The following is a 20485-nucleotide window of genomic DNA, read 5'->3' as shown; positions in this document are numbered from 1 at the left end:
TTTGCTTTTTAGACTATATTTCAAATATCCTGATTTTAGGAGACATTACAGATTTAAGGAAATATTTTTAAATTTAATAGTAGTAGTAGCTTTCCACCGTGACTTCACCCGTGTGGACTACACGTAGCATTATACTGGTGAAAGAATGTTTAACAAATAAAAATAAAATTTCTCTTCTTTAATAATATCTGTATGTGTTGATAATAGCAGTAGACCGAGTCCATTATATTTAATACTTGTACAATAATAAAACTCAATACTAATAATAATTTTTCGACACTTGTTTTCATAGCACTTAGAAGTACTATAGTAAATATTTTGTCCGAACTCTATCTAAGCGGACCATCGAAAATCTAGGAATATTCTATACAAGTAGAATTAATAAAAAAAAAAAACATTTAATTTGTATATACAATATTCCGGCTATATTAATCAACTTTGAAATTCAAACAAAATACATATTCGCTATCTAATCAAAAACGATAACACTAAGGGGATGATAAAACACTGAATACATCGAGGTAAATAAATATGATACAAAATAAATATATGAACTCTCGTGAAAATTGGGCATGAAAAACTTCAACAGAACAAAATTCATTACATTTAAATGGTATCACTATATTAAATTTATTTAAAAATATTTATTTACTGTCATTATCTTGTATCTTTAATCAGTTTATTTATTAACATTAAATAATGATTTGACAGAGAACGGAAATGACTCAAATATCTGACTGATGACTCAATATAATAAATTATCTTATTTTAGACACTTGGTCATGACAGTGTATCTCGCGCAAGGTATTTAGTCTAAGGAGTAGCAGAGCATAAATTACAACTAGAAGATTACTTACAATTATCCACTTCTTGCCATCCCTCGAGAAGACCGGTGGCTTGTCAGGCAGTACACCGGCGCCTGGGGTCGGCAGGGCTTTGGTGGGAACCTTCGGAGCTGCAGCCTTGAACGGAGCCGGTCCTTGCCGCAATTGAGGGTTTTTATGCGTCTGCATATCCGACGTCACCTTACGAAGAGCTGTTCAAAATCAAAAATAACTTTATTCAAGTAGGCTTCAATAGCACTTTTGATTCGTTATTTTACAAACTTAAATTATATTTGTTTTAATTAATTTTATTTAAAGAAAAAAAATGAAACTAACACCGATTTGAAATTTAGATTCTGCAGAGAAGAATCGGCAAGAAACTACGCAGTTTCTGTTGTATAAATTGACATTGAAAGGAATTAAATTGGTCCCAATCTTCATTAGAAACGTAATTTTGTTTAAAACAACATTTGAAAATGGATGATCTTTTGAAAAGTTCTCTCTTAATTACACAGGCCTGCGATGAAAAAGTTTCTTTGGAACTTTATACGAAACTTCTTTGTTGCAAATATAAACTTTTTTTAATTTGTCACGTCACTTTTTTTTTATTGGCATATATTGAAATCAATTTTCCACATAGATTACCTATGTTAGATAACTTCTTGGCAGTAAAATTAGCATCTTTATACATTTTAGAAGCAAGGGTACACAAAATTTTCGAGTTATATTACGATGGCTCCTAAGTATACTGAGTCAACTAACAACTTTTGATAATTTAATTTTTTAAGATATTAATAACATTTACTTCATTTCCTATCTACCTATGTAACAAAAAAATAAAGTTATTAAAAGTAGAGTTGACTCAGTATACTTAGGAGCCATCGATTTGTGCGTGAGATCATACAGTAAGCGGTCCTTTAAATACGCTTAAGGGATGTTTGACCTTTACGATCGGTCTGGTATCTTACAAAATACATTAAAATAGCCCTATAAATACCATAGATAAAAATCAAATTTCAGACGGAAAGGCTGTGTTACCTATTTGATTTCAATTTTTGAATTAAATAAATAAATAAATTTTTGAATTAAATAAATAAATAAACCAATTATTTGTTTACTTCCTAACTGTAGTTTCTATTTCGTGTCCTATACACAAAGGTTGTCTGGAAGAGATCGCTCTTTAAGCGATAAGACCGCCTTTGTACATCTTTCATTTTGTTTTTTTTTTTTTTGTTTCTTTTAATGGTGTACAATAAAGAGTATTATTATTATTTTTAAACGCTTCACACTCAACGGCCCCGAGTAGGATTTTCTCCTGTGCCAGCGGTCCGGGAACACACAATACACAAGCACAAACGTCCAGATCACGACAAACATCTATATGGCCAATACAAAATTAAATGACCGTCGTAAGTAGGGCGCAACCCAGCGACTGCCAGCGCAACAGCCAGTGCTTGCGACCGCTGCGCCAACGTGTCGTCAATTTTTGAATTGTGTGTTTGATGGCAATAAATACTACTGACCAAGGGTGTCTGGCATTCTTAATTTCAAATTGTTTACAATATTCCCGACAACTTACGCAAAAATCAATCCTCAGACTGTATGTAAAGTGAGTAAAATTTTTGCGTACCTGGCGCTACTGATACCTGAGAATTCAGTACACACTGAGACAACTCCAATGCACATATTTTGTACATCAGAAAATCAGTAAGATCTGGGGCGGGGTATCTTGGACTATTTCAGAGGCGGCTCGTTACGTACATTTGGCATTAAGTCGTAACGAGTGGAGCGCAAGTGATTGCGTTCCTATGAAACGGAAGTTTAGTACGAATTCTACCATTGTATTCAATGAGTGCGAAAAAGACAGGCTGACGTGTGAAATAATAGATTTCATGTGAGAAATGTGCTTAATCTGGAGCACCGCTCACGCGCAACGTTGCTATAACGCAGGTTCGGCCGTGCGGGGTGTGGGGCGCGTCACGCGCTGCGGGAATAAGTTGTCTCTGTTGCTTTTCTTATGTATACAAACGTGTCGGCTTTGTCAGTTATTTTGCAGTTTTTCTTTTAAATAAGTATTAAAAAAATTGTTTGTGCACGATATTTTGTGTTAAAAATTCATCAATAATAAATAAGTATAACTATTCTTTGACGATTAGCAGGAAAGTGGACATAAGGTGCCAATCAAAATCCATCTTTCCTGCTAACCGTCAAAGAATACTTATAACAAATGGACACAACGATAAATAATAAGTATAACTTTATACAGCGTCAAAAGGTTCTCGAAATGCGCCTCGAACTGAAGTTATACTTGTGTTTACTTTAAAATGAAGTATGAAACTAAATCTTTTACGCGTCTTTTTATATTCAATATTTCAAAACCACTTGGTTGTTAGATGTGAAGAAAGCAATAAATGATTTTGTTTTCCGTTTCTGGTGTTTGGAGCTGGCGCCTGCAGTGATGGTGAACTGGTGAATATGCATGGTAAGCTCTAGTTTTTCGTCAACTTTTTGTGAATCCCCATCAAAAAATGTCACGAGCCGCTTCTGAACTATTTATAAATAGTCTAAGTTTTATGTTTAGGTGTATAGTATTTAGTAACAAAAAAAAAAAATGAATACAATTTGTATTTACAACGAAGTAGGTCGAACAGGCATCGAAATAGTTGGCAACTTGTGTGCGTTTTTGTGAATAACTTAAAAACAACACATTAAAAACAACTTTATCTCGATATTACTCTTCTATACTTGTTCTCTATAATTCGTTCTGTGTTATTTATATTTCATCGTTACGACGACGGAGCTCGCTATCTTTAATGTAATTTTCATGATGAAAAGCTCCGTTAACAAAATACGGGTGCAAATATTTATCTATAATATTATTACGTAAAAGCATTTTATAAAACGTATAACTTAAACTATTTTCTGTTCATAAGGTATAACGCAAAAGATTTAATGCAATTTTAAAATACGCTTTTCATAAAAAAAAAAAACCACGCACGTAGTTTTGAAAACAACCTGACTGCAGTAATGAAAAATAAATTGAATTTGAGGTTTTAATTAAAAGGAAATATATATAGAAAATTCCCATAGGTCTTGGTAATGAGAAGTGGGTTAAAAATAAAACAAGTTTTTATTTCTAGCTCTATTAATTAAATGAATAAGTGCAAACTATCTACTATATCTAAATTTGTCAAGTCATTGTAGTTTATTTTTAATCTATGTATTTTTTATGTCTGTTAGCTCATCTCTTTTTACTGGGTGTACCGATTTTTATGATTATATTTTTATGCGAAAGCTGGTGCTTGCCATGGTTAATATTGGCCAGTTTAAATTTGAGCGAGATATTACAAGTAGTTTTTGAAATATCATCATCATCATCATCATCATTACAGCCTATACAGTCCACTGCTGGACACAGGCCTCCACAAGTTTACGCCAAAAATAACGTGAACTCATGTGTTTTGCCCATAGTCACCACGCTGGGCAGGCGGGTTGGTGACCGCAGTACTGGCTTTGTCGCACCGAAGACGCTGCTGTCCGTCTTCGGCCTGTGTATTTTTATTTATTATTTTATATATTATTTGAAATATAATGAACATGAATTATAATGTGTATTGTACAAACTTACGGCATAAATTGAAATCGGTTTATTTACTGCTTGAGAACAAACACAATTATATCATGTACTAATTGAAATATAGCTGATATACCTACACTCAACAGCACAATCAACCGGCCACCCACCTTGTTTCAGTTTTATTAAAATTCTATGCGAATTTATTTTCTTATAATATAACATTGGATTAATTATAATTAACTTTTGCGCAAAAAGATAAAATATTTGAAAGTTTTTAACAGGTTAAATAAAGAAAATAATAATAATAAAGAAGTAGCAGTTTCCTTACAAAAAATAAAAATCGGTGAAATATAAAATAAAAAGAAAGTCTGCTATAAATTATCAATTTAGTGATGTGTATTTTCTCCTCTGCCTTTATTAACACCTGCAACCGACTTGGAAGTCGGTCCTGTGTGTTGGATGTCACTTTGTGGAATTTTCCTCCACTGATCAACAGCAGCAGTTTTTAACTCTCTGACGGTTGTAAGAGCTGTTGTATGACTGCGAATCCGTCTTTTGAGTTTGTTCCATACGTGTTCGATCAGGTTCAGATCAGAACTTCAAGATGGTCAGGCAATCGCAGAATATTGACTTTATCAAAGAAGCCGGCAACAACTCTCGCAACGTGTGCACAAGGGTTGTCGTACATTAAACAATATTATATTATGTCTTTGCTCTTAAAAACATATATAAATATTAAAACCATGGTAGTTGGCGAACTTTACATCAAGAATCAACCCTGTTCATTCATTAAATAAAATATAAGAAAGGATAAAAAGAAAAAAAAACTATCACCGATAAATGTCACAATCGGAATGACACACGACGCTAAGACGTTTATCGTATATTTCTGAGGATTAACCCTGCCTGTATCGAAGACAGACAACTCTATACGGGCGTTGAAAGAAATGCCACATAAGGCCATTATCGAGCGTTCCACGTAGCTCGCTGTATCAAACTCAAAACATTCAGCAAACATTCCGAGAAAAGAGCTGCCTTCTATTGTTCCGAAGTCAATTTGAATATTTTTGAGCAAACTCGAAAACAAAATTGAACATGAATTGGTCGAAATGATCTCATATTCCTAATCCCTATATATCCCTATGCTAATCTTCTTCTTAAGGTACTCGAATATATAAACGAAGGTCTCTCTAACGATAACGCTCATCTATTTTTGATGTATATCTTCTGTCATCTTTTCTTGACTTTTTTGTGTAAGAACTGGACTGTCTGTAAAGCTGGCTTATCGTATTGAATAGTGGTTTTTGGATATCCAAGCATTCAGACAAGGCGATGCTAGCTAAATCGAGTATCCGCAAGTGCCACAGTCCTGGCTGCTCCAGCAGTCAAATTTTGACTAAACTCATTATTGTTGAATGAAAACCACAAAGTTAAACAAAACGAATGTGCGATTGTTTTGTTTATTGCAGGTATACCCATTTATGAAGTTGCGCCTAGCACCCAAAGTGTAAGCTAAACATAACGAAAAGATATCTCATTTTATATGGGTGGATGGTTAATTGTGCATCTGAGTATATATATTATATAGTCAGTAATAGCATAAAGCCTAGCTACAATACGGCGATGCATTATTTACATTACACTTTTACATTTAGCTCGAGTATTTTCAGTCCAGCACGCAAACTTCCATCAGGTCGATTGAATATCGATCATAGCATTTTATTACAGCAGAGGCAGTTGAAGCATTTTAAAGGATTGTAGCTCAAATATGACTAGTCAGACCAAGGTACGGATAACAGATATAACGGCTTGCTTTGGCAACTTCCTGACTATGGTAGAGATAATCGAAAGTCTAATTCTCAACGATATACCATGTAATACTTCCTACCTTCCTCGTAAACAGTAAAATATTTGTAGTTCTTATGATAATACAAAAATTAAGAGACGGCGATGTTCACTTAACATCAAGAAAAACGCCTGTTTATTTATTAATTAAAATAAGAAAGGATAAAATGAAAAACATTATATATTTACGGCTGAGAAGGAAATATTCTGTTCAAACTTTGGACCGACTGGGGAAATAACGAAAACCTTACCGAAGATCACAGATAAATAATACTGCTCTCAAATATTGTTGTGTTTCTAAGGTAAAGTGACCAGACCTGAGGCGAGTCGGGAGTAGGAAAGGTAGGATCGGTAACGTTCTTGTAATACTTGGGGTATTGCAAGCTACAGCATCCGCTTACCATCAAGCGGATTGTACGCTTCTTTGTCAATGCAGCGATAAAAAAGATTACTCTTGTGTTGCTGGCATCAATAGACAACGGTATCGCTTACCTATGTTTATTTATTTCCCTATTGGTATAAAAAACAAAACAACTTACTGCTGGTGATGGCCTCTCCCTTGTTGATCTCTGCAAAGAGTGCACTGCGGTCGTCGGCTGGCATACTCGCGAAGTCTACCTCGGGCAGTGGTGGTGGGGGAGGAAGACCACCGGGGGGTGGAGGGGGCGGCACACCCGCGCTCTTACCTGATGAAGAGATTCCTCTATTAATTAAAATAGTACTAATAAACCTTTTCCTATGTCTTTAGCCACCTAAAGAGAATTCCTATTTTAAGAAGGTAGTACTGCTAGTCCAAAACTCTCTACTCTTCAACCATTATAAGCCTAATCAATATTCCCATACTGTCCCGTTTTTCGTACTTACAAGGGTTAAAAGGGGATATTTATAATAGTTATTATTAAACTTATAACCAAACAATTCAAAATTTGATGTATTTTCAAACAATTTTACATTAACACTCTAGTAAAATAAGCATTTTAAACATTATTATCAACGCTAATCAAATAAGTCAAAAGACATGATATCTATATTCATATACTTCACTAAACGTAAGTATTTACGTATTACGTATTATTTACGTATTTTACTTTATAAAGGGCCATTCAAAATATGTGAAAAACTTAAGCGTTTAATTAGCCATGTTAATTAATGTCTAGTCATCAATTCAATCGCAAAGTCAGGACTCTTCATATAATTTTTACTCATAATTATTTCTTTGGTAAAGTATATCTTGAGCAGTTAAAGATCAATTAACGCTGGAGCAATTTAAATGTAGGCCACACAAATTCTTATAAAACATTAAAGTATTGCCATTTATTGATTTTCCGCGAGTTTTTTCAAAATTATGTTACAAAAATATATTATTCTTAAAAAAGTAAGGACGTACATACAAAAGTAATAACAGGTTTACATAGTCAACACGGATTCTCTATTTATTTTATTCGACAATAGTAAAAAGTTCTGGTTTTTCGTCCTCAAATATAACGGTAAATCATGCATTTTTTTACCAGATTTGCTATTTTTTCAGTATATATAAAAATAAATTTATTTAGTATTTTTTCTATCCAGAAATATATTCATACTCGACCAACTTTTAATTAAGTACACATTAATTAATAATGTTTCCGACATAACCCTCCATTTGTCACAGGTTGGAGTGAATCCATGAAGTTTTTATTACGAATTAGTGTCAAAGTTTTATTATAACCTACATTTACATCTACAGTGTTATTTTGATTTCAATACATATACGTAATACCTTTCATCTTACAAAGTGTTTTACGTCTATATTTAGACAACCAAAGCAAGGAACAGGTGCACAACAGTAATCCGATAAAGGTTTACCCTTTTTACACAATGAACCTTATATATCTTACATCATTTGCTATTTCAGGTAGCTGGAGTCTTAAACGCTAAGGTGACCTTCACTTCGGTTTTTACTACGATTATTATATATGGTAATTTTGTTTTCTCCACAAAAGAAGGGGTGAGGTCACGTATCACGTGTTCTCGCATTTAAAACATATGAAGCATAGGTACATTGAAACATAGCTATAAACGCAAAACTCTCGAGTTAATTTAAGCCCTTTGTTCCAACTTTTCTTTCAAGGTGCCATTATGGCAGAAATTAAAACTTACTCGAAGTAATAAAATGTGTTCATTGCGTGTTTCTCGCATAATTATTATTATGCGTTAATTGTTAGCTTATTAGCTAACAATTAAATTAGTATTAATTAATGTTTCATTTTTTTTTTATATAAAATTTACAAATTCTCGCTATGACTCAGGATCGGGTAGAACTAACCAAAACGACACCAGAATGAATGTATGATTTAAAAATACTTACCAGACCATACCAATCCTGTAGTATGGAACTGCTTCACATACGCTTGCAAGTCGGACAATAGCTGAACCCAAGCGCGGCACCAGTCGACGTGGGTCTTATCTTTCTCCTTCCACTCCTTCAGCACGCGGTTCGTGTAAAACTGGCCGGCGTCGTTCATCTCCTTCACGTAAGGCGCCGGTGTAGGAGACACGGCCACCCAACCGAGGGCGGGAATACTCTCCGATATAGCGGAGAGGTGGTTGAAGAACGGCGAGGCGCGATTCTTTTCGCGGTATTGTTGAATCGATGAGATCTTTTCACTAGTAGGCGCGAGAAGCTGCATCTCTTCCGCTTGAGATGGCTTCGATCGCGATGTCGCCAATTGGATGTAGCGGAACTGCTCTCTATTGAAAAAAAAACACATATTTGTAGTAATTATTTTTAGCATTATATCATCATCATCATCACTCAGCTTTCGCAGTCCACTACTGGACATAGGCCTCCATAAGTTGAAGCCAAAAATGGCGCGAACTCATGTGTTTTGCCCCATGTGTCTAGCATATATGAAATAATTTAAATATTGATTTAGTATACATAAAATTAAATACAATACTTACTGGAAGGCATCGTTGACGAGGTTAGCGTGCGTGGCGATGTCACCGCCGATCTGCTTCGACAATGCCAAGTACGTTTGCAGGGGACCCTAGAAACATTTTTTTTAATTATATATCTACATATTGCCAAATGAGTATACTTTGCAGTTTTGAATCATTCGAATAGTATCATCGATCGTTAGCAAAATACATAATTATTTATATTATATATTTACATAGAAGTATAAAACTCATCGAAATCGTTGCAACAAGGCTTGTAGAGATGCACAACGACGCCATATCCACACATCTATATCAGAGGAAGCAGATCCTGGAAAAATCTGGAAATTTCTAAAAACACTTGGAGTTGGCAAAGTCAAACAATACGTGCCTTCAAATTCCTTTGATCTCAATAATCTCAATAAACATTTTACTTCTTCTGTCACTATAGACAGTGCGACTAAAGCCGATACCCTTAGTCATCTCTCTGCCATTGAAACTCCTGACTCTTCGTCAACTTTTACCTTCACACAGTTGTCTGAATGTGATGTTAAGAAGAGCATATTAGCTGTTAGTTCTAATGCAGTGGGCTTCGATAACATCAGCCGTAATATGATCATTCCTATAATAGACTCAGTCCTTCCTGTCATAACCCATATTTTCAACGAATCTCTAAGTTCCAATACATTTCCTACTAGCTGGAAAGACGCTCAAATCATTCCCCTACCTAAAAAACCTAATTCCTCTACGTTTTCCGATCTTCGCCCGATAGCCATTCTCCCTTTCCTGTCCAAAGTTTTAGAGCGTCTTGTCCATCAACAGCTAACTTTATTTCTCTCTTCCAATGATCTCCTAAATCCTTATCAGTCCGGTTTCCGTAAAGGTCATAGTACGGCAACGGCCCTTGTGAAAATCACTGACGACATTAGGCGGGCAATGGACGGTCAGAATCTCACCGTGTTGACCTTGCTGGACTTTAGCAATGCGTTTAACGCGGTGGATTTTGATTTACTGCTGGCTGTTTTGTGCTCACTTAACATATCTCCATCAGCAATTGATTGGTTTCATAGTTACTTGTTTGGTCGTCGGCAGCGCGTTCGTGTCCAGGATTCATATTCAGACTGGTCCAACGTTAATGCTGGCGTTCCGCAAGGTGGCGTGTTGTCTCCGCTCTTATTTTCGATCTTCATAAATTCAATAACTCTCCGCATATCTTCTCTCTACCACTTGTATGCCGATGATCTTCAAATTTATTCTCACGCTAAGTTGACAGATTTACCTACGTCAATAAGCAATTTAAATAATGACTTGAAGAACATATATAGATGGAGTAACTCCTACGGATTAAACATAAATCCCTCAAAATGTCAAGTCATTATTATCGGTAGTCCTAAGCTTGTGTGTCGAATAGATTGGTCACTTATACCACCAGTCGTTTATAACAACGCCGTAATCAGTTACAGCGACACAGTCAAAAACCTCGGAATTATCTTCGATAGACATCTTTCTTGGGCACCTCCGCTGAGTGAGATGAGCCGTAAACTATTTGCAGCTATCGGATCACTACGACGACTGCAATATTTCCTCCCTTTGCCTACCAAAATTACATTAGCACAGTCACTCCTTCTACCAATTCTTGACTATGCTGACACTTGCTATCCTGATCTTAAAGAGGAGCAATTAAATAAGCTTGAGCGCCTTCAAAATCTTTGCATACGGTTCATATTTGGTCTTCGCAAATATGACCACGTTTCCGAATTTCGCAGTTGTCTCAAGTGGCTTCCGATTCGCTTTCGCAGGAATACTCACATACTCTCGCTACTATATTGTATACTTTTTCATTCTGACACACCTCTGTACCTTAAGGAGCGTTTCAAGTATCTTTGTAATACACACGAACGCACCCTTAGATCTGAGTCTACTTTGATGCTCGAAACCCCAGCTCACACTACTTCTTTTTACTCCAATTCTTTTTCAGTTAAAGCTGTTCAACTTTGGAACGCTCTACCTCTTCCTATAAAACAAGCCCAATCCCTGTCTTGCTTTAAAAAATACCTCAAGGCGCACTATTTGTCACTTAGTACGTCATAATTGTTTTTATCTCTGCATAACATATTGTAGGAGTATCGCTTCACTTGTATTTTGTATTCTATGCTATTATTCATATTATATGTATTTCGTTTATATGTAGGTATAGTATTTTTATGCGTATGTATATATATGTGTATGTATGTCTGTGTATATATATATATATATGTTTGTATGTATGTATCTATGTATGTATGTATGTATTGTGCTGTATATGTATGTGTATTTATACTCGATAGTTTGATATTGTTCTGGGTGACACTAATTGTCACTTCTCTGTTTACACTTCCCCTACCGCTTTTTCACTACGCTGTGTCCTATATGCCCAAAGGTTGTCTGGAAGAGATCGCTACTCTAGCGATAAGACCGCCTTTGTACACTGTTTTATTTTTATTTTATTTTTATTTGTGATATGTTATTGTGTTGATTGTTGTTGTGTACAATAAAGAGTATCTATCTATCTATCTATCTATAATTATTACCTTTTATTTAATTAAAAAGAAAATCATTTTTCTCAATTTTTAAGTGAAAATGAAACCGATACGAAATATATTAATTTGGTAAAAGTTCTCCATAAACTATTAAACTTGATTTAATCATAACCGGCCGTATGATTAATGGTCTACCACGTCATATTTCATATCACAATAGTTTCGGACAGATGCTTAGCAGCCAAAACGTTTTCATGCTTTCTTTACCTAGACCTTTGACGATCAAATATAGCTTAATAAAACCAGCAAGTTTTATAATGAATCTGGAGAGTTAACAAATGATTCAAGTGATGCAAATTAACAATGAAAACTGTATGCTGGTTAAAATCAATACTATACATTATACTAATGTGCTAAACTGGAAGGCAGTGTTGAAACTGTTCTATTTATTAACTATGCTTTTGAAATCGAGCAAAAACAGATGTCGAAATTATCTCTTCGAATTTTGCAAATAAAATCACCGAACTCAAAGATCAGTTTACCTCTGATCAACGACAGAAGTAATTAAGCAATATAATTATATACATATACACATGTACAATCAAACGCTACCTTAATTCTCAGCAGGGACAGAATAATAGTCGACTGAATGTAAGCCTGGCTTCAAACTCGGTAAGTTCCACGAAGTTTATTAAATTACCGCTCAATTTGTTTATAAGATATTAATTACTTGATTCCGCAATAACGGAAGAGATTTATCGCTTCAGCAATATAATTTCATTTATAGTATGAAATAACGCTTACCCAAATAAAAGTAACTGCGAAAGGACCTTTTATTATACACATAATTTAACAAGCGGTTCAAAAGCTATGTTATGTTACTTACTGTTACTTAAAGTAGGGTAAAAGTGTTTCGTCCTTCAACAACGCGAGCGTTTATCGACACAATTTTATGCTCCGAATATGGAACATAAAAGTTAAAAAGTTGTATACTTTAACAAAGGTTATATCCCTTACAACTTTTTATTTTTAAATAGCCTGTTTGTAGGATAATGTTTTCTGTTTAGAATGTAATATATTTAACAAACAAATATCCCTTACAATTTTTTAACTTGTTTACAGAACAATGGTCGGGTTACGTTTTCACTCGCATAAAGTCAGAACTTGTGGAAATACCGAAATAAACGAAGGTCTTTGTTCTATTCTGAATTAACAGCTACAAACGTAGAGTAACAAACATATTCCCAAATTATCGCATTTATAATATTCATATATGTAGCTGTTTGTACAGAGGAGAGCTATATTTGTAATACAAATAATAATTTTAATAATTATTTGTTTTTTATTTTTTTTGATACAACATTAAAAAATACATAAAGCCCTAAATTTCCAACCCTCTACGATCAACCGCTATATTTTATTTGTTAATTATAACTTTTATGGCAAGATTTTTATTTTTATTTTTTCATGATTTAGAATATTTTTTATATTACTCTTAATTTTCCACCTCTCTACGATCAACCCCTATTTTTCCATCGCAATTTTTATTTTTTATTATTTTTAATAATTTCCTTTGATTATGTTTTTTTTTAAATTCAATTTGATCTCCTGCCTTTGCTGGTCGTTAACTATCAATCGATCAGTTATCCCCGCTAGATGTCTACCGTTGTCACCTCTCATCTAGCAAACATCACGGAGTAGGGATGGGAATGAAGCCGATCTCCTGTCTTACTCACTATACCGTTTTCGGCCATTTTTTTTTTTGTTTTATTTGTGTATCGATCGTAGCAGTGATTGCTATACGTATTATTTAAATTTTTCTGTGCACTAAATAAAGCATACTTTCATTGTCTACAACGCTTTCGATTATAACTAAATCCTCGCACACTTATAGTAGATAGTTTATTGGCAAAACAACGTTTGCCGGGTCAGCTCAGTAACTCAATAAAAAAATACTCCATTTTTTTTAAACCATTAAAAACTTACTGTATTTTTTCTAAAATATGTTTATGATATACCTACTATCATTTTACAGTGTCCATTTTTTTTAGCTTTAAACTATGGCATCTCTATCTTAACGTCACTTATCTAAGAACGTTTGGGTTATCAAGAGGAATCTAACGATGTCTTAATTATATATATACCCTCAGTGATTTCACATATATTAGGTAATAAAAAACAAACGAGATACATCCGACAACACAATATAAACCTTTTCGGAAGTCGGGTAATACGAAGGATTGGTATTTGAGGCGAATGACACCGCTCCCCGCGTATAGATACGATGTAAAATAAAATCCACAGAAGCTTCAGAGCGTCGCGTGGCGTCGGACACATCGTAAAAGAAAACAAATTTAATAAACAAGGGCGGTCATTGTTAACGGAACTGATTAATTAGATACTTATAGCGTGTAAAAACATGCCTCGCAGCGTGTGATATTTCTCCTCACATGGCCTTTACAACGTTAGCCATTACTTTTTATAGTTTCAAGCTGTATACATTTCTTTTTATACTGCATTTATATTATTCTCTAACTCCAGTCTAGTCGTTTTATATTTAACGATACGTAGCGAAGTGTGAATTTGGCTGCTCGATGATCATAAAACACACCTACGTTGAAATGTGTGCGTTAAAATACTCTTTATTATTATAGGTATATAACTTATAACCAGTAGTTTTCCTTTCTTCTAATCTTGTATTATCTTACAATAAAAGGAAATGTCGTAAAATATATCTTACAAAAAAGAATAAGAACATATAAAGTAAAGTTATTATTTTTCTGAAAGAGTAGACCAGTCCCGGAAAGTCGTGAACTAAAGTTGTATATTATTAAAATTTATTTTCATTCACGGTTATAACTTCGTAAGTAGCACTGACAACTTTACTACAAATAGAAAGAAATACTGTTTGTTAACAAAAGTTCTTTCGTTACTTATATATTATATTATAATACCAATCTTTATTCGGAAACTTTGTTACTTCATCTGAAGGATAATATCGTCCTATATAAAATAAGTTAAACTAAACTGCTCTTGTAAATGTTTGTCGCTACATAGTATTGTTTTCATGTCTGATTGCTTCCTAAAAGTAGATTTTTCATCTAAAACATACACTAAGCTAAACAACATTTATTGAAATTGAAGCCCAATATTATTACTTCAATATAAAAAAAGCTTAAATCCCGAACTGATTGGCAGAATACAAAACGAAACATAGCTGTTTTCAATTAACCAATTTAAATGTATTATTTTTATACATCCATCATTTATAAAGTACATATTATATGTACTTGTTTTGCTTTGCTTTGACTGCAGTCGTCATATTTGCTTTATATTGTTAAAAGTACTGAATCTGTCTCACCTGCATCAGATCCTGGTAGCCATTGATGCTCATATTGTCAGTTTCTATAATTGTTGCCGTTTGAAAGTCTGGTGCTATGTCAGTAGCGGCAGATGGTACCGGAGTGCAGGGCGGAGTGGGCGTGTGAGCTCGCAAAACTGGCAGGCGCTCCAAGCGTGAAGTCACTCGCTCCAGACGCTCTATCAGAGATTCGAGGTCAGCAGCCGGACTATGAACTGCCGCTGTATGCTCGACTTCACTACCTGATAAAGAAATTTACAGAATTAACTAAAAGTAAAACTTTGACTAGAAAACATGGACTATAGTTAGTTATAAATAAAGGCGAATCGCCGAAATTGATACACTCATAACTTCCGAACGCATGCATCAAAATAGGCCTTTTTTTCGTTTTGTTTATTGTCTGAAAAAGGTTTGCATATAACAAATTTTTAAAAATAAAAACCACACGCGATACGAAGTTTTCAGGGTCAGCTTTCAGAGTATATATTATAGTTGTTAATACCTAATATATTTAATATAGTCCGTAATATTAGAGTTATTCGTTAAAACATGATATATTCAAGAAAAAAAGTAAGGTAAAAGGACAAATGCATGATTACCACGCCACCTGTTTAAAAGAATGACCTTCACTACTAATTAAAAACCAACAGGTAGAAGTAAGACTAGATCAATTTTATTAACTAGAGCTACGACAGATGTGCAATAAACGACGACGGTAGTATATAACTCTTAATTTCTACAATTAGTTATCGTAGTATTACTCAACGTTTGACGAATTCATAACTTCCACACAATAATAACTCACGCAACTATAATAAGCCGAATAAGTAAGTTTCCATTTGAATTAAAAATAATATACTGTTATAAAGAAAGCTTTATAAGCGATCTGATTTAGATTTCATAAACAAAATACAAAAAAACTAAAAAATTAATTTTAACTTATGAGAAACAAGTTTAGTTTTCGTTTGAGAACATTAATTAAAATTTGAAATAACAAAGGCAAACTTGGAATTCTAATTATTCCAGAGTTCATATTTTATGTAATAGATATGTGATAACGTCGTAATGCACAGTCTACGTTGAAATTTCACTTTGCATTGATTCCCTTTATAAATTAATTCGCGTTTAATTAATACGTAACATTCAAGGACTAAACAGGTAATTGAACCGTAGAAAGTAAATAATTTAACAACTACCTACACAAAACAATATTTAACCCGTACCGTGCAAAATATTAGTCATTCTCTGTTTCCCTTGATCAGCCTCAATAACAACAGTATTGACCGCACCTTCCTCTTCTTCAGACAACTTTTTACGAGCCTCAAAGATTTCTATCAAATGCTTCATATTTCTATTAGCACTATCGTTTTCCATTGCAAATAGCAATAATAAATGCACTTTTAAACACAATTATTTGTCTTATTTAAATTGTAGTCACTCTGAAATATATGTAGCGTAAACGGATATTCACTATCAAATGACTAAGTTTCAGATACGGTGCGATAATGCCGAGCATTCGTACTTAAAGATGATAAAGCAAAGCTAACTGATACGCCTTTTAGTATAACTCTTTTCGAATGAAAGAGACAACCAATTTTTACTTAATAATGTGATTGATAATTATTACTGACTTACAAATTAATATTAAAGACGTTATAGTTTAAATATTTATATTTGCACGTAAATACGACAATAAGCCGACCCAACAACTCGAACTGGCAATGTTCCAAATATAATATGTTGTCACATATTCTTGATCTTATTCGAGTTTAGGGCCAACATTTCTAGATTTAACTAGCGATAGGGATAGAAATGTAAAATTTACATAACAAACAAGATGTATAAACATATGCATTCATAAACATAATTGGTGAATCGACTAAAATTAGTTACTGGTCGCGTCAACTATTTACTTTTTTCGATAAACAGATATGACGGGTATATGACGTAGAAACGTATCATTTTACATCTAGAGAAATTACTAATTATTGTTTTAAGGTTAAAACATTGTTATTTTAATAAATAATTAGAAAAAATAAGTATATTCTTATATATAAAATTCTTGTGTCACAATGTTAGTTACCATACTCCTCCGAAACGGCTGGACCGATTTTTATAATTTTTTTTTTGTGCACGGTAAGTCTGAGAATCGGCCAACATTTATTTTTCATACCTTAATAACATATACGACAAAACAACGTTTGGGGGTCAGCAAGTCTATACAAATAAATAAAATTGGAGTGCATGTTTGTAATATTAAAATAACCGCATTTTACTAAATGCATATGGATGCATGCACGGTACATATACTAAAATTACATTTTTCAAAATTTTGTCTGTTTATCTGTGTGTCTGTCTGTTTTTTCCGGCAAATCTCTGAAACAGCTGGACCGATTTTGACGGCACTTTCACTAGCAGATAGCTGATATAGTAAGGAGTAACTTAGGCTACTTTTATTTTAGAAATTTATTTATTTTATAACTCTGCGAACTGAATAATAACTTTTTTGTTAAATTTCACGCGGACGAAGTCGCGGGCACAGTTAGTTATATATATATAATTTAAATAATAAAAAACACGTTTTTATTTTTTAAATTTGTTTTTTTTTCAAACTGTTTTCAAAAACTAAAAAGCAAATAATAACTTAAAGATTTAATTTGAAAAGTCCTGTCGCAACCACCTTTACTACCTTCAATAAACTACTATTATTTATATGTATTACCTACTAACAGGTTTGAAGTCGATGCAAAAAATTATATATCACCAGTATACTCATTTAACTGTGCTTCAACTGTGCCTGTATCATTTTAACTGTACCGTTTTATTCCCGAATAAAGGATTTTTTTTTAAATCGAACCTCTGCCACGCACGACCCCTCTTTGGAACCAGCTACCACCTACGGTATTTCCGAACAAATACGACCTAGGGACCTTCAAAAGAAGAGCATATTCCTTTTTGAAAGGCCGGCAACGCGCCTGCTAATCCTTTGATGTAGCGGGTGTTTGTGGATGTTGTTTTCACTTACCATCAGGTGAGCCAACTGTCCGTTTGCCCCCTCTTCTATAAAAAAAAAAAAAAAAAAAAAAAAAAAAAAAAAAAAAAAAAAAAAACCAGTACTAAAAGTTTGATGAGTTTGAAACCTTAGTATAGATTAACATAATAAATATTTTATGGCACGCTTAAGCACTTAAAAAGTTGTCGAACTGTACGCGAAGACTGCCATTTTTGTTTATGTAAATCGATAAAATTAAAGTTAGCTTATTAAAATTATTATATTTTATTTAATCGTTATAAATTTTATTATTATAAATTGATGAAATCTCTGAGAAAAAAGTAAGAGGATAAAGAACCTGACATGTAAAACATTTATATTTGTTTGTAAGTAATTATAAGTTTATCTAAAAAAATAATCGCTAAATGTGTTTTTAAGTGCTGAATTCGAGAGCGGTTGTACCAATTCGTTTTTTTTTTTTGAGTTTTATAATAAGTCTTTACGGAATGTCCGAAAAATTGAAAAATTAGCGCAACAAAATTCAGAACACGTAAAGATTATATTAATTACACAAGTTTGACAGTTCGCAAGAACAACGTCTGTCAGGGAACGAGAAATCACTATTGCCCGGTGTTCCTACATTCAAATCTGTTTTAATCCTTAGCTGGAGTCGCTTTTTGTAACATACTTGGAGTTGGGGTAAAAATGACCCCATCGGAGTTTTGTTTTTAATATTTCGTTTTATTTATTACTAAGCAACTTATTTAATTACCGAGTTTTCATTTTCTATTATACTTTTTACTATAAATATTTTTTTAACAATATCCACTTCTGTCTCATTTTTTTTTATAATTATTTGAACAGTATCGACTTTAGAAGCCCTTATTTATTAAAAAAAAAATAACATTGCAGTCTTTATTTATATCGCTTTCTTATACGAACTTAATAATAAAAGCCAAGAATATCTTTTGATATCAAGTAAAATTAAAAAAATATACAAACAAAAACTAAACTCTTCCAAAAAATTATCAACTTTAGCCTAACATTTGGTGCACGTAATATTTTTGGCACTGTGTTCTTTTTTTCTTCTTCTTCTTCTTCATCGTTGGAGCTCGGAGAGTAAGTATCTTTGGCTCTAAAGTTATCTGCTTCGGAACAGGTCAGTTCTTCCGCTTCCTCAGTGTCATTGATTTCTTCGTTCTCAAAGGCAAATATTGCGGAATCACGGACATATTTTGGATCCGATCCATCACTTTCATCCTCATCACATCAAACATCAAAATCAGAAAAAACGCTACTAATTTTATGATAAATAAAAAACATTATTAAATAAATTAATAATAATACAACCAAATTTCCGGAGTTATTTTTGACCCCATGTGTATGCATACTTCCATTTTTAGGTACGAATATGTTAGGGCATTACTCATCCGTCACTCGCAGCACCCGACGACGTACTGAGATTAGATAACCGCACAAGATTACAGGGCCTTAGATCTCAGATCTGACTAAAGCTAAGGGTTAATAACGAACCGTTAAGTTTCGAATATGAGATGTTGAAATTTACGAACGTTTCCCAAATATGTCAACCCAGCTTTATTCCAAAGTACAATACACTATGTATAAAACGAAAACAAATTGGTATATCCTAAAAACATAAGCTTGTTTTCCTATTCGACACACAGTTTGCAAAATAATAATATGAATAGATGTATGAATCACCAACGTACGTTCGCGTTGGAAGTGACGTTAGCTCGTGTTCCGTTACTTTAGTTATCTACAACAGAATACATACACACTTCCTTAAGTTCCTAGCACGTATCCGAAACAAAGCACTCTGTAATATAAATAACTATTCTATATATTAAATTGTTTTATATTCGATTTTTAAAATTTGAAATAATTACAAGACTATATTATATATTTATGAATGTTTGATATTTATTCAAGTTATTAAATATTGCTTTGATCAATATGAAGTACGTATTATTATTACACAGACGCTACTACTACTAACTACAGATTTGAGTTCAGCGCATTGAAATACATAAGAAACATACTTGTGCTAGTTCAAAAACAAATAAATTTGCATAAACGCATATATTTGCGTTTTTTAGCCATTTTGGGCGGTTTTTTTGGAATTTACTCAAATTTAGGGGAGGAGGGGGTACCTTAGATGGGTCTGGTCAAAGATACAGAGCATTTTTTTTTGTGAGCCAATGTTATTAACCATTATGAATATCTGTATACATAGTTTATTGTTAGTATTGCCAAGTCTGAGGGAAGTCTATAAGCAATCGACAGTGAGAGATCATGGCAGGCGGCGGTCTCCTTCTGCGAAGAGCTAATGACGCAGAAGGAGGCCCCAGAGCGGGCCAGGAAGAATGACGTCTCCACTGACCGGCGCAGACATACGGGGGCAAGATGGAGACGGTTTGCCCACCTCCT

At 33.6% G+C, this 20485-nt stretch overlaps 1 protein-coding gene across 1 annotated transcript in view; it reads right to left on the bottom strand.

Moving 5' to 3' along the window:
• The window catches only part of LOC123653883 (adenylyl cyclase-associated protein 1), a 28794-nt gene extending 9360 nt beyond the window's left edge, over positions 1-19434 (bottom strand). The window contains exons 1-8 of the mRNA XM_045589863.1: positions 19429-19434; positions 19093-19297; positions 16269-16442; positions 15046-15287; positions 9190-9275; positions 8590-8976; positions 6786-6949; positions 858-1036 (exon numbers count right to left, since the gene is read on the bottom strand). Of these exons, the coding sequence (XP_045445819.1) occupies positions 858-1036; positions 6786-6949; positions 8590-8976; positions 9190-9275; positions 15046-15287; positions 16269-16442; positions 19093-19297; positions 19429-19434 (1443 nt within the window). The remainder of the gene's footprint in view (positions 1-857; positions 1037-6785; positions 6950-8589; positions 8977-9189; positions 9276-15045; positions 15288-16268; positions 16443-19092; positions 19298-19428) is intronic.
• Positions 19435-20485: the final 1051 nt, after the last annotated feature.

The sequence above is a fragment of the Melitaea cinxia genome, chromosome 1 (assembly GCF_905220565.1).
Source record: "Melitaea cinxia chromosome 1, ilMelCinx1.1, whole genome shotgun sequence".
NCBI lineage: Eukaryota > Metazoa > Arthropoda > Insecta > Lepidoptera > Nymphalidae > Melitaea > Melitaea cinxia.
Note: the sequence above shows the minus strand (reverse complement) of the source record. Positions and strands in the feature narration are given on the sequence as shown.